This window comes from Telopea speciosissima, chromosome 3 (assembly GCF_018873765.1).
Source record: "Telopea speciosissima isolate NSW1024214 ecotype Mountain lineage chromosome 3, Tspe_v1, whole genome shotgun sequence".
In the NCBI taxonomy this organism is placed as follows: domain Eukaryota; kingdom Viridiplantae; phylum Streptophyta; class Magnoliopsida; order Proteales; family Proteaceae; genus Telopea; species Telopea speciosissima.
In genome coordinates this window covers 63983370-63995443 of record NC_057918.1, presented here as the reverse complement: position 1 = coordinate 63995443, position 12074 = coordinate 63983370, and the positions used below count along the sequence as shown (strand labels likewise).

Sequence of the window (12074 nt, the reverse complement as noted above, 5' to 3'; positions counted from 1 at the left end):
TTAATATGCTGCCAGGGCCAGGCTGATTTGGTTGGAGATGGAAGAACATCGGTGATCGTAGAGTGAGAACACCATACTTCTTGAATCTTCAACCCCAAAACTAAGGCCTAATTTGGTACGATTTTTATTTCAATTTCATGGGGAAATTAGAAATGTGATAGACATGATATAAACGAAATTGAATTTGAACAAAATTTTACGTGCATGTTTAAAATATCTATATGAGACTAAATAAATAGATTGGTTAAAATCGAGGTAGTTTGCAGATCGAGAAAATACCAAGGGCAACATGGTTATTTTTTGCAAAATATACCGGATTTGAGTGAAATTTTACATATGGACCTGAAATGGTTAAAAAAGACTATCCTAGAGGCATTGGCTCTATTTGGGAATGTGTTGGTATAAAAAGTTGGCTAGTGGTGAAATGATAAATTTTGCCATTTGGTTGGCATGGAAGCCAGTTGGGCCTTGATCATCATCGTCAAGACGTTCTCCCAAGGTGCCAAAATGCAATTTATACAGTGATAAGTAGTGTTCACCACTTTCTTCAGTCTCCAGGGTACATGACAAGTAGTGTTCCCCAGCCTTCTTGACAATCATTAGGATACATGATAAATATTGTTCCCCAACCTTCTCCACCGTCCTTAGGGTACATGATAAGTTGAGTTCCTGAATTTTCTTCACAGTCTCCAGGGTACATGACAAGTAGTGTTCCCCAGCCTTCTTGACAATCATTAGGATACATGATAAATAGTGTTCCCCAACCTTCTTCACCGGTCCTCAGGGTACATGATAAGTAAAGTTCCTGAACTTTCTTCACAATCTTAAGGGTACATTACAATTAGTGTTCCCCCGCCTTCTTCGTAGTTTTTAGGGTACATGATAAATAATGTTCCTCAACCTTCTTCGCAGTCCTCAGGGTACATGATAAGTAGTGTTTCTCAGCATTCTTTACAACCCTTAGGGTATATGATAAGTAATGTTCTCCAATCTTCTCCATAATCCTTTCTGGAATATGATAAGTAGTGTTCCTCGATCTTCTCCAACCATCCTTAGGGTGCACGATAAGTAATGATCCATGATCTTCTCCAACCATCATTGGGGTACATGATAATTAGTGTTCTTGACCATCTTATGATCATTCAACACGATTAATAGTGTCTACAAATATGGTGTGTGGTAAATAGCATTCCATCATTAGACATGATAACTAGTGTCTCCCCTAGGGTGTATGATAAGTTGCCTCCCATTGTTGGACATGATAAGTAGTGTCTCCCCATGGTGTATGATAAGTATCCTCTCATTATTAGACATGATAAATAGTGTCATCATAGGGTATACGATAAGTAGTATTCCCAAATTTCCCAGTGTATCAGTCAACATGATAAGTAGTATGACATTCCCTAGTGAAGTGGCCTCATGACATTGACATGATGAGTAGCATCTCAGGGCATGTGATAAGTAGCCACCTTGTGTAGGTATAAATGATAAGTAGTATCTCCCTTGGTATGTGAAAAGTAACATACCAATATTCTAGAATTAAGTTGAGTGAAATCTTCTCCTTGTGACAAAATTTAGGACATCATTTTGACTTTCGTCCATTGCGCAGACCCCCCCCCCCCCCAGTAAAGGGGGGAAATCTATAGACATTGAATTTTTTTCACCCCTTTCACCAAATTTCTTTTTTTTCACCCCACTATATCCTCTCACTTGTTGCTAGTGACTCGAGCCCATAACAATTCTTAGGGAATTTTTTACGAGAAAATGACCATGTGCACCTAAAGCCACTTAAGTGCTCAAACACTTCTATAAGGGATTGAAACTCATCGGATAGAATATTTTCATAATATTAAATGATGTACTAAAATTTAGTGCATATCTGACACTGTTTGGACATCATTTCATTAAACCCTAATTTTGTGATACCCGCCTACTTTGGGACACATATCTGACTGTGTTCCCTGCCAAATATCTGGTGGATCCGTACATTATTTATTATAAAATTCATAATTCTTTCCATTGATATGCGGATCATCAAAATTTGACAGTCGGATCTCTCAGAACTCTGTTGAAAAAACAATCACACTATGGGCCCTCCCACTTTGGACAAAGATCTGATTGTGTTCTTGGCTTAATTTGTAGTGGATAGTTACATCGTTTGAAATTGAATTTTAAAATTCTTTCCAATGATATATGGAACACAAAATCTGATGGTCAGATCTCTTGGACTCAATCTCGAAACATCGCGACAATGTGATTAGGGCCTCAGGGGGCCCATCTTTTAGCCCATGGGAAGCTACCACGTGGTAGCCTCTTTCCATGGGATTAGGCGCCGCCGCCTAAACCCTAGGCCTCTCTAATGGAAAGGCTAAACTTTATGGCCTCTCCATTGGTGAGGCTAACCTCTATGAATTTTGTTTATATAAATAGGGTCTAAGACCCTAGGTTCAAACACAACTCAGAAACCCTAGAGAGGGCTTGAAATCCAGTGGAATCCAACAAAGAGCCGATACGATACTAGAAATTCCGCAAAAAAGTTAAAAAATTCAAATATTTTCCACAGTATCTCGGAAGTGTTGAACTACTCTTAGAGTGTTGCAAAAATGCTGGCAATCTCCAGAAATCCCTAATTTGGCCAAAAAAATTAAAATCTCCCCACTTATTGGCTTGGGAAGCTCCGATTTGTTCCCGGATTGCTATAGAATTTCCAGAATTCCCTATAATTCCCCTGAAAATGAAAAAGGTATTACTCTCTCTCATTCAATTTTGTGCATGGATCATGAATATGTAATTGCTTTATGTAATTGTCTACCCAGGTTAGGGTTTAACCCAGGCTATTTTTTCGGCATGATGCAATACGCAATTTAAATATCATATATGTCGTTGCCATGCTATATTAGTGTCTGATACTTACTTAAGTACCCCCCAAACCCACGACATGTCGTTGCGATGTCAGTCTTTTGCCAAAAGATGCATATGGTATGCCGTTAGGCTGCCAAACTCTTAATTAGTAAGGATCTGGTACACACTCGAGTAGTATCATCAAGCCCAAACTTTCAAAACTAGTGGGTAGACCCATGATGTTGTTGTGAGGACAATGACCCTCGCCATGTTTCCTCCACCTTTTTGAGGAGAAGAGAGAGGTGAATTGAATGTTTGAGTCGTCACCTAGAGGAGAGTCTAGGACCTGAATGAAATGTAAATATAAATGACTTTCATATAATGCCCTCTGGGAATTGACCGGTCCATTGGTCTAGTTACAGTTCAAGTTCCAACCAGACTTGCTGGTCTTTCTATTGCTTGGCTAGGTAGTGGTATAACAAGTTTTTGGGTATGTAAAGTAATATTCAAAGGTAATGAAATTAAGATACAAAAAGAATAAATCTAAAGTGTAGGGAGAGACAGTAGATATACCTGGAAGCTTGGCTGCATGGTAGGGGTTAGTATACATAAAACTAAAGGAGATGATGACGAATATGTGAAACTTATGTACGTGGTTATGATGGTATAATACATGGATAACAGAGATGCGGGTGAAAAAGAAGAAAAGAAAGAGCCTAGTCTACATGTATGCACATGGATGAACAAGAAGGTGTGGGAACACAAAAAGACATAATATGGCATGGGGAAATTGATAAACATAGAGAACCATGCAAGAGATGATGGACTTCAAAACATGAAACAAGAAAAAAGGAGGAGATAATGTGACATGCTAGATACATAATCATGCTACAATATGGAAAAATAGAAGAAACGAAAAACGTACTGGAGATGACATGCATAAGAAAGAAAATAGGAGAGGGTCCTAGCCTATGGGGGTGAGGATCATGAGTTAAAAGATAGGTATAAGGGAAAAGAAAAGACATACAAGAGACAACAATAGGATATGTGTGTGATCATCATCTAGAAAGATGGGATCACACGCCCCTTTGCCTAGATACAAAAAAGAAAAGCGAAAGATAAGGTGAAAAATTCAGTGAAAAATAAGTGAAAGAGGCTCTTACCTGGTTGGAAGAAGTTCAAGCTAGAAGGAGTGGAGGCTTCCCTTTCATTGCAAGACTCAAAAATCACTAGGTAGAGGTGCTTCTAAGCTTTGGACTAGGAACAAAAAATCCAAGGACCTTCCTCAACGTAAAAGGGATTGTGTTTATAGATGTAGAAGGGTGTGTGTACTTTTAAATTCGTGCTATGACCTTGGGTTTGATCTTGACTGTTGATGAGGTATCAGAATGGTTGTCTTTGCATTGACGATGGGTGTTTGGTCAATGTTATGGTCAATGGGGTATGAGCAAGTGGTTTGTTGCCAAAGGAAGAGTTTCTTGGGGCCTAAGCGAGCCAAGATTCGGATCCCAATTGCCAAGTATGAGCTTTGGAGCAAAAGGAAGTGAAATTTGGGCTAAACATGGAAAGATTGGGTGTCTCGAATTTGCATAGAGTCAACAATGAACTGGGACTAAATCGACATTGCAGGAGGGGGTAGGTCGACATCGAGCTGCTGTCAATGAACAAATATTGACATCGGCGAAGGTATTTTGTAGGCTTGTAAATGGGTCGGATTCGGCTCGGATACGGATCAGATGTAATCGGATTCGGAGATTTCCTAGTCGAATACAGATACCTCTAAACGGATTCGGATGCGGATCAAATTCGGATTTTTGACCATCCGTTTACACCTCTGCCTTGTGTAACCCAAACCTTCCTCCCCCTAGTGGATACAATTCACTCTCAATCCATAGTTTTAGATCATGATTCTCTTTTCCTCATATTCTAGAACCTATTAAAAACAAAAACCCTCAAGATCGTTATTTACTTAATATTTTATAATTAAGTATTCAGATTCGGATTTTTATCGAAGTATTTGGATTTTTTTTCGGATATCTCTAATCGAATACGGATGCCCCTAAACGAATACGGATGCGGATCGAATTTTGATTTTTGGTTATCCATTTACAGCCCTAGTAATTTGGGTATCGGTGTGAATGGTCTAAGTGTCGATGGAAAATAGACATTCAAATGGTTATGCTGGACATACAAGAGAGAAGGGACAATGTCGGTGGAAGGTTGGGTCGATGTCGGCTCGGGGGCTTTTAGTGTCGGCCCTAGGTTTAATGTTGACATGAGGGATTTGGGCTATCTGGGCTGGTTCTGTACTAGACCAGGCTGGTTCCAAAGAGCACTAGGATGAGGCTATCGTTTCCAAGAGGTTTTGGAATGCTCTGGGACTCTGGTTTTGACTTCAATAGGGATTTGCAAGGTTTTCCCTCTGAGGGGTATTGTGGCTGAACAATTTGTGAATGAAGTCGGGAAGTGCACACTTGTGCTACATCTGCACATACATCGATTCTACACCTTGGAGGGTGCTCATCATCATCACGGGAAGCCTTTGGGAAGAATAACAAAATGAGATGTCTACAATTATCAAAACCTTGAGAATTCTTCCCAATCAAGTACTGGGAACTCTGGTTGACCTTATACCTACCAGGATATGTAAGTAGCCTGACTCAGTTAGGTTCAGTCATAACCATGCATTCATATAGTATAATCATGCACATCTTCCAACCACATATAATTACATGCACATAGACACTAATGCATTCAGAACATGATCCCCATCCCTCCATATGTTATCATCTTGCATGCGGGAACTATGCTTGACCTAATTCCCTAACCATTTGGGATACGTAGGTAGTCAGGCAACCTTATATTTTGGTTCGACCACTCCGTCCATATATATATATATATATATATATGGAAAAAAGATCTCTACTTGGTTGTGTTTTCCTATGCCCTCTCACAGGGTACTGTGAGATGATGCCTCTGCCCCCTGGGTAGATACTTGGGCGTGCTCACCCATTATCCCAGATGCTTCTGTAGAGACCATGCGACCAAGTAGAGATCTCTTGTCCTATATATAAATATATTCCTCCATGTACATTCTTTTCATACATTACACACATTCACTGCATATATTGCATACATACATACATTACCTAGCACCTATTATTTACATCCAAGTATATTATCATCATGCAATAAATATATAAGACTAATTAACCTAGGAGTGGTCTGCATAAAACAGAGACCAACCATTGCTTTGGTAGTTGTTGGGGTACCTATGATCTTCCTAGGCCATAACTTTGAACTTACTCATATCTCCTGGGAAGACCTTTGCATTATTTATCATTGAGTCAAACATAATCCTCCCCCTGAAAATGAGGAGATTTTTATAAGTTCTAGACTCTGATCTAAATGGCAACTTCAACATAACACCTCAACACAAAAAACAATACCCCTTTCTCCCCAATAGAGAGATAAGAGGAGAGCCCATAGGGACCAAGAGGGTGTGTGCGGGGATCTGATCTCACTCGTCACCCCGTGCATGTGTCTTTTTACATCCTCTATAGGGTCAATATGATGCTAGTATATAAGATTCCAACCCCCCCCCCCCCCCCCCCACCCAAAAAAAAAAATGTATTTGCAGCCCATTGGTAGAATATTTTTTTTTTTGGGGGGATTGATAGCCCATAGGTAAATTATTCAACAAAAAATTAGACTAAAATTAGACTAATATGTCAGGATAAAAATATGGGAATATCTGAAGATGGATTTGATTTTGATCTCTAGAAAGAAAACGCCAGCTGTTTAAGCCATATTTTTCAAATAATACCACAATAAATATAATTAAGTCTAATCAATCATGATCTAAATAAATTTTAAGATTCCCATGCTTTCCATTAATTTTTGCACCAATTTACATTGTTAGTTCCTCCAGAACTTTTGGACATTCCCGTACTATTCCCCGGTCTGGCCATTAAGAAAAAGATTAAATGAAGACATGACCATAATGAAGGAGGATCCATAGCAAGGAAAGGACACCCAAATACGACAATTCATATCTTCTCGATTTTATCCATTTGATCTCCATCTCATCCATTATTGGTTTTTTACATATATAGATTCCAAAGAGGTTGTGGTCCTCTTCTATTTTTATTCTCTTATGATTTATTTAAGTTGGAATTAAGCTGTCATTTAATCCTCTTCTATACTTAGCACTTGATACTTCTTTCAGAGATCGAGACACTCTATTCTCCTCCAACAACTACCAGCAGGCTTAGTAGCGTACGCTAGCCCCACCCTTTGTCTATCTCTCTCCTCTCTCTTATGAAATACCATATTTGCTCTCATTGTGAGAGGAGAGAAATAGACACAGAGAGGTGCTATCGTATGCTACAAAGCTAGATAGGGAACTCAATCCCATAATAGAAAAAGGAAAGCCGCCCGGCTCCTGCGCCCAAATATAAGAAGGATGAAATGATCCCTATTGGATGCCCTTGAGCATGTTCTCATTGGCCCCCACTCTGTTGTAGGGGCCCCACAGCCTGGAAGTAATCCCCGACCTCCCATGAGTAGTTTATGGAATTGAGATCCTTGTTTGGTTGTGTAGCGTAAGGGCATCCAATAAGGGTTTCATTTCATATGGTGGGGTCGTCATTTCACTCTCCCTATGTTTGGGTGCAGGGTCCACATAGCCTAGAAGTGATCCTCCTCCCATAAATAGTTTATGGGGGTTGAGTTCTATGTCCAGCTGTGTAACGCATGCCTAATAGGGAATGAGTTTTTCATTTTATAGGGGCAAGGTGGTCATTTCATCCTTCCTATGTTTGGATGCAGGAACCATGCAGCCTATCATCCTTCTTTCCATTACTCATTGTTGCTGTTGTTTCTTATTATTTTGAAATGGTCGGTCATAGGATTAGAGGTGAATCGTTATCTTCTTCTGTTATAGCATGGTGCTGTAATGCATCATGCGATATTACAAAAGCCCTATCGCACAATGGATCCCACATGATGCATATGATCTCTGTAGCCGTCGCACGATGCGTTATAGCAGCCTGCTATAACAAGAGATGATAAAAATTAATTATATAGGTTGGCTCATACTTTAAGGAGGACTGAATCATTATAGGTTGGCTCATACTTTAAGAAGGACTGAGTCGTAATCTTTTATAATATTACTTGAATTCTAAATGTAGGTTTGGAGCACATCACTATCAATCAAGTTATAAATAACAAAGACACGAAACAGGTCACTCGCTCCCTAGCTCTCAAAAAGTCCAAGATCTTTTACACATTTTGAGTAGATGCTAGATAGGATACTTGCTGGCATAACAAATCACGCTTCTTTGATTCTTCTTTCTCTATTATTTAATGACTTTTCCCATTCAACTAATTAATAATTTACAAGACAAGACTGAGACTTTGTTGAGTTTTTTATCATTCTCAGAGAGAGAGAGAGAGAGGGATGGCTTTGTTGGGTTTTGACTCAGTTTCCTCGTGACTTGCGTGTACGGAATTCCAAGCTTTCAGCTACCAGCCTACAACCTAATTAGGGATGTACATAGGTAATTGAAAATCCGAATTTGATTTGCATCTTGTTTAGGGTATCTAAATTTTTATTTGAATAATTTAAAAATAAATTATTCAATTCGAATAGATATCCAATTAATTATATAGATGGTTTTTGAAGATTCAAGGGGCTCTAAAAAAATGAGGAAATAAGAATTATTAGACTAAAACATGGATTGAGAGTGAATCGTATTTGTGGGAGGGAGGAAGGTTTGAGTTATACAAGTCAGAGATTTAAATGAATAGGCAAAAATTCGAATTTGATTCGCATCCATATCCCTAAAGGGATATTCATATCCGGGTAGAGAATATCCATTCGATCCGCCGCCGTTCCGTTTACATCCCTACTACCACCAAAACCAATGGGTGCATATACTTGTCTTCATTTATATATTTTAGTTATCAACTTCCTACTATGGTTGGATTCCAATATGTATTTCCAGTATCTCGCAATTAATAAAGAGGCTTCTAAGAACCAAAATACCAGACTATAACCGATTTACGGCAATCAATTGCCCTCATTGGCATCAAATACAGACTAATTTGCCGGAAGGTTCGACACTTGGTGGTTGGTTGGGACTTGAGTGTAACTCATCCTTAAAAGCTTCCCTATATTGGGTTATTCATCGGAATTGCCAAACTTTTGTTATGTTATCACTTGTTGGGATTTAGATAAAAATCATCCTCAAAAGTTAACCATTATAGAGACTGTGCTCAAGTCCTTATATGCCTCCACATTAGCTATTCACATTCAATGTAAGATAATTGCTTTGGTGTGAAACCCCAACAATAATCTCTTTGTAGATGGGTCAAAGTCTTCATTTCTAATGAGATACCATATTAGTATTTTTCAACAAGTGATTGTTCACACATTTGATTGAATAAATTACTTTCTACCAAAATATATAAACATAAATACAACTTGTCTTCCAAGTAAAACAAGAGTACTTGGAGGGTAATTTGATAAATAACAATAAAGCTACATTACTTTATTTTTGTTTGGTAGAAATAATGGTCCATCTTCTTACCCCCAAAAAATTAAAAAAATCTTCAGAGTTAGGGGAGGGGATACTGCTAAGAAAGTTCTCTCATCCACTATGGGATCTCCTATAAATTCCTTCTCTCCCTCTACTACACATCCACTGATTCCTTCACATCCTCTCTCTCTCTCTCTCTCTCTCCTTTCTTGTTCTGATCAACTATGTCTACTCCAGTGATGTCTGAATTAACCCATCAAGGAATCCATCATCTGGGTTGGGATAACAACCATTCCTTCCCTAGAAGGTACCATTTCTATCTCTCTCTCCTTATCTGTGGTTACTACATGAATGTAGTACTAAGAATAAATTAATTGATCTATTTTCTTTTCACTTGTTTTCATTTAGGTTGGAAGGAAAAGTTGCAATTGTCACCGGAGGTGCCGGAGGGATCGGAGAAGCCACCGTAAGGCTCTTCACTAAACATGGTGCCAAAGTAGTGATTGCTGATGTTGAAGATTCATTAGGAACTACACTTGCAAATTCATTATCACCATCAGTTACTTTTGTTCATTGTGATGTTAGCATTGAAGAAGAAATCGAAAACTTAATCAATTCGACGATTTCGCGATACGGCCGTCTCGACATCCTTTTCAACAATGCCGGAGTTCTTGGTAACCAATCAAAACATAAAAGTATTCTTAATTTTGATGCTGATGAATTTGATCTTATAATGAGAGTGAATGTTAAAGGTGTTGCATTAGGCATGAAACATGCTGCAAGAGTAATGGTACCCAGAAGAACTGGTTGTATTATCTCCACCGCCAGTGTCGCCGCCGTCATGGGTGGTCTTGGTCCTCATGCTTATACAGCTTCAAAACATGCCATTGTAGGGTTAACAAAGAATGCAGCTTGTGAACTTGGAAGGTATGGAATTAGGGTTAATTGTATTTCCCCATTTGGGGTAGCTACCTCTATGCTTGTTAATGCATGGAGGATTAAAGGTTTAGATGAGGAGGAAGAAGAGGATTCTATGGACATTAGGGTTCCTTGTGAGGAAGAAGTGGTGAAGACAGAAGAGTTTGTGAGAAGCTTGGCTAACCTTATGGGTCCAACCTTAAGACCTAAAGATATAGCTGAAGCTGCTCTTTATCTTGCAAGTGATGAATCCAAGTATGTAAGTGGACACAACCTTGTTGTAGATGGTGGGGTTACTACCTCAAGAAATTGTGTAGGCTTATGAAGGTGAAATACAAATAGAATTTAAGCTGTAAATTTTTTTTTTTAATTATTTTTTCTCAATGGAAAATTTAGGATTGATATTTTAATTCATCTACCACAAGATCCTATTCTAGTCTTCATCTTGATATTACTTTTATGGGAGAATGCTCTCTCTGTCGTAGTGCAACCTATGCAGGGGGCAGGGTGGTTATTGCACCGACCCCATGTGCCTGGGTGCAAGTTGTACTATAGCATAGAGAACAGCGCCCTTACCTTTATTTTAATATTTTTTTTGGAAAAAAACCTTTGAAAAGCAATGTAGTCCCTATCCTAGGCATATAGGGACTTGAAAGATGAAAATTTCACTCCTATTGATGCTTCTACGAATGTTCCTATTGGGCCATGCTGCTTTCCAAGGAAACCTCTTTTATTTTTCTTTTATATAGTACCCAATAGAAATTTGGGTTATAAGTTGATTAATTTAATTAAGGTTGTCATATAGAAAGAATAAAGAATTAAAATGTGACACCATGCATAGACCAGTCAAAAGAGTTTGGTTCGGCACTCTTATTAAGTAAATGTGAAAACATAGACTAGTCAAATGAGACGCAATCTTATTATCTGTCTTGAATCATTGAAGGGTTTTTTAAATGTTTTAAAGTGCTTTTTGCTTAACACTACAAACAAAGTTGGCAGCTGTCACACATCAATTCGAGGTGGTATTATTTAGTAATGACATACCTTTTTGGTTTTCGGCTAAAGGTCAGCAAGAAATGTATTGAAAACTAAAAAAATAATACAAGAGAAAGGATGGCAAACTCAGTTAGATAGAGCAACAAAGAACGGACCGAATCCTCACACACAACTCAACTAACACCAGTCAAACCGGTTAGCAAAATCTGAATTTTTGCCTCTCTAGAGCAGCATCTAACAAAAGACCATTTAAAGAAGAGGGGAGAGCTGCATTCCAAAAAGCTGTACAAACACCTTTAGCTGAATATTTCGCAAAGAAATCAGCCACATGATTTGTTTCACGGAAATAATGATTAATCTTTCAATTGATGGAGTTCAAGAAAGGCCAAATAGTAAGCCATAGCTGTCGCACCTGCCAGGGAATGGACCTCCCTTGAAAAGCCATCCAAATAGCCGTCAAATCACATTCGATCCACAAGCGGGTGACGCCCTTCTCCTTGGCTAGTTGGATCCCATGGAGAACAGCCGAGAACTCAGCCAAGTAATTAGTCGAAATCCCCATAAAAATACCAAAGGCCCCAATAGGAACCGCTTGGTCGTCACGCAAAATCCCCCCTACCCCTGCCCTGCCTGGGTTTCCAAGAGAACACCTATCCAAATTCAGCTTGACCCAGCCAACTGGAGGTCTACTCCACCACACCTCTTGAACAACCTGCCTCGGACGAGGAAGAATAGGGATATGGAGGAGACGGACACACAGAAGATCAGCTTGATTAT

At 38.9% G+C, this 12074-nt stretch overlaps 2 protein-coding genes across 3 annotated transcripts in view; one reads left to right on the top strand and one right to left on the bottom strand.

Annotated features, from left to right (window-relative positions):
* The window catches only part of LOC122656576 (protein SCAR2-like), a 40687-nt gene extending 38768 nt beyond the window's left edge, over positions 1 to 1919 (bottom strand). The window contains exon 1 of the mRNA XM_043851156.1: positions 1900 to 1919. The gene's annotated coding sequence lies outside the window, so the exon portion shown is untranslated. The remainder of the gene's footprint in view (positions 1 to 1899) is intronic.
* Positions 925 to 10652, top strand: LOC122656579 (short-chain dehydrogenase reductase 2a-like). 2 transcript variants are annotated; one of them, XM_043851165.1, is made up of 2 exons: positions 925 to 944; positions 9792 to 10652. In XM_043851165.1, exons 1-2 carry the CDS (start codon positions 925 to 927, stop codon positions 10624 to 10626), a joined length of 855 nt encoding a protein of 284 aa, XP_043707100.1. In that variant the 3' UTR covers positions 10627 to 10652. The 2 variants fall into 2 exon arrangements, with proteins under 2 accessions (XP_043707100.1, XP_043707098.1); XM_043851163.1 differs by lacking the exon at positions 925 to 944 and adding an exon at positions 9562 to 9690.
* Positions 10653 to 12074: the final 1422 nt, after the last annotated feature.

Bases quoted from the DNA above. Each gene is read 5' to 3' on its own strand.
- LOC122656579 (XM_043851163.1), top strand. From the start codon at position 9,608: ATGTCTACTCCAGTGATGTCTGAATTAACCCATCAAGGAATCCATCAT. The intron at 9,691-9,791 runs GTACCATTTCTA...GTTTTCATTTAG, and splicing joins AACCATTCCTTCCCTAGAAG to GTTGGAAGGAAAAGTTGCAA.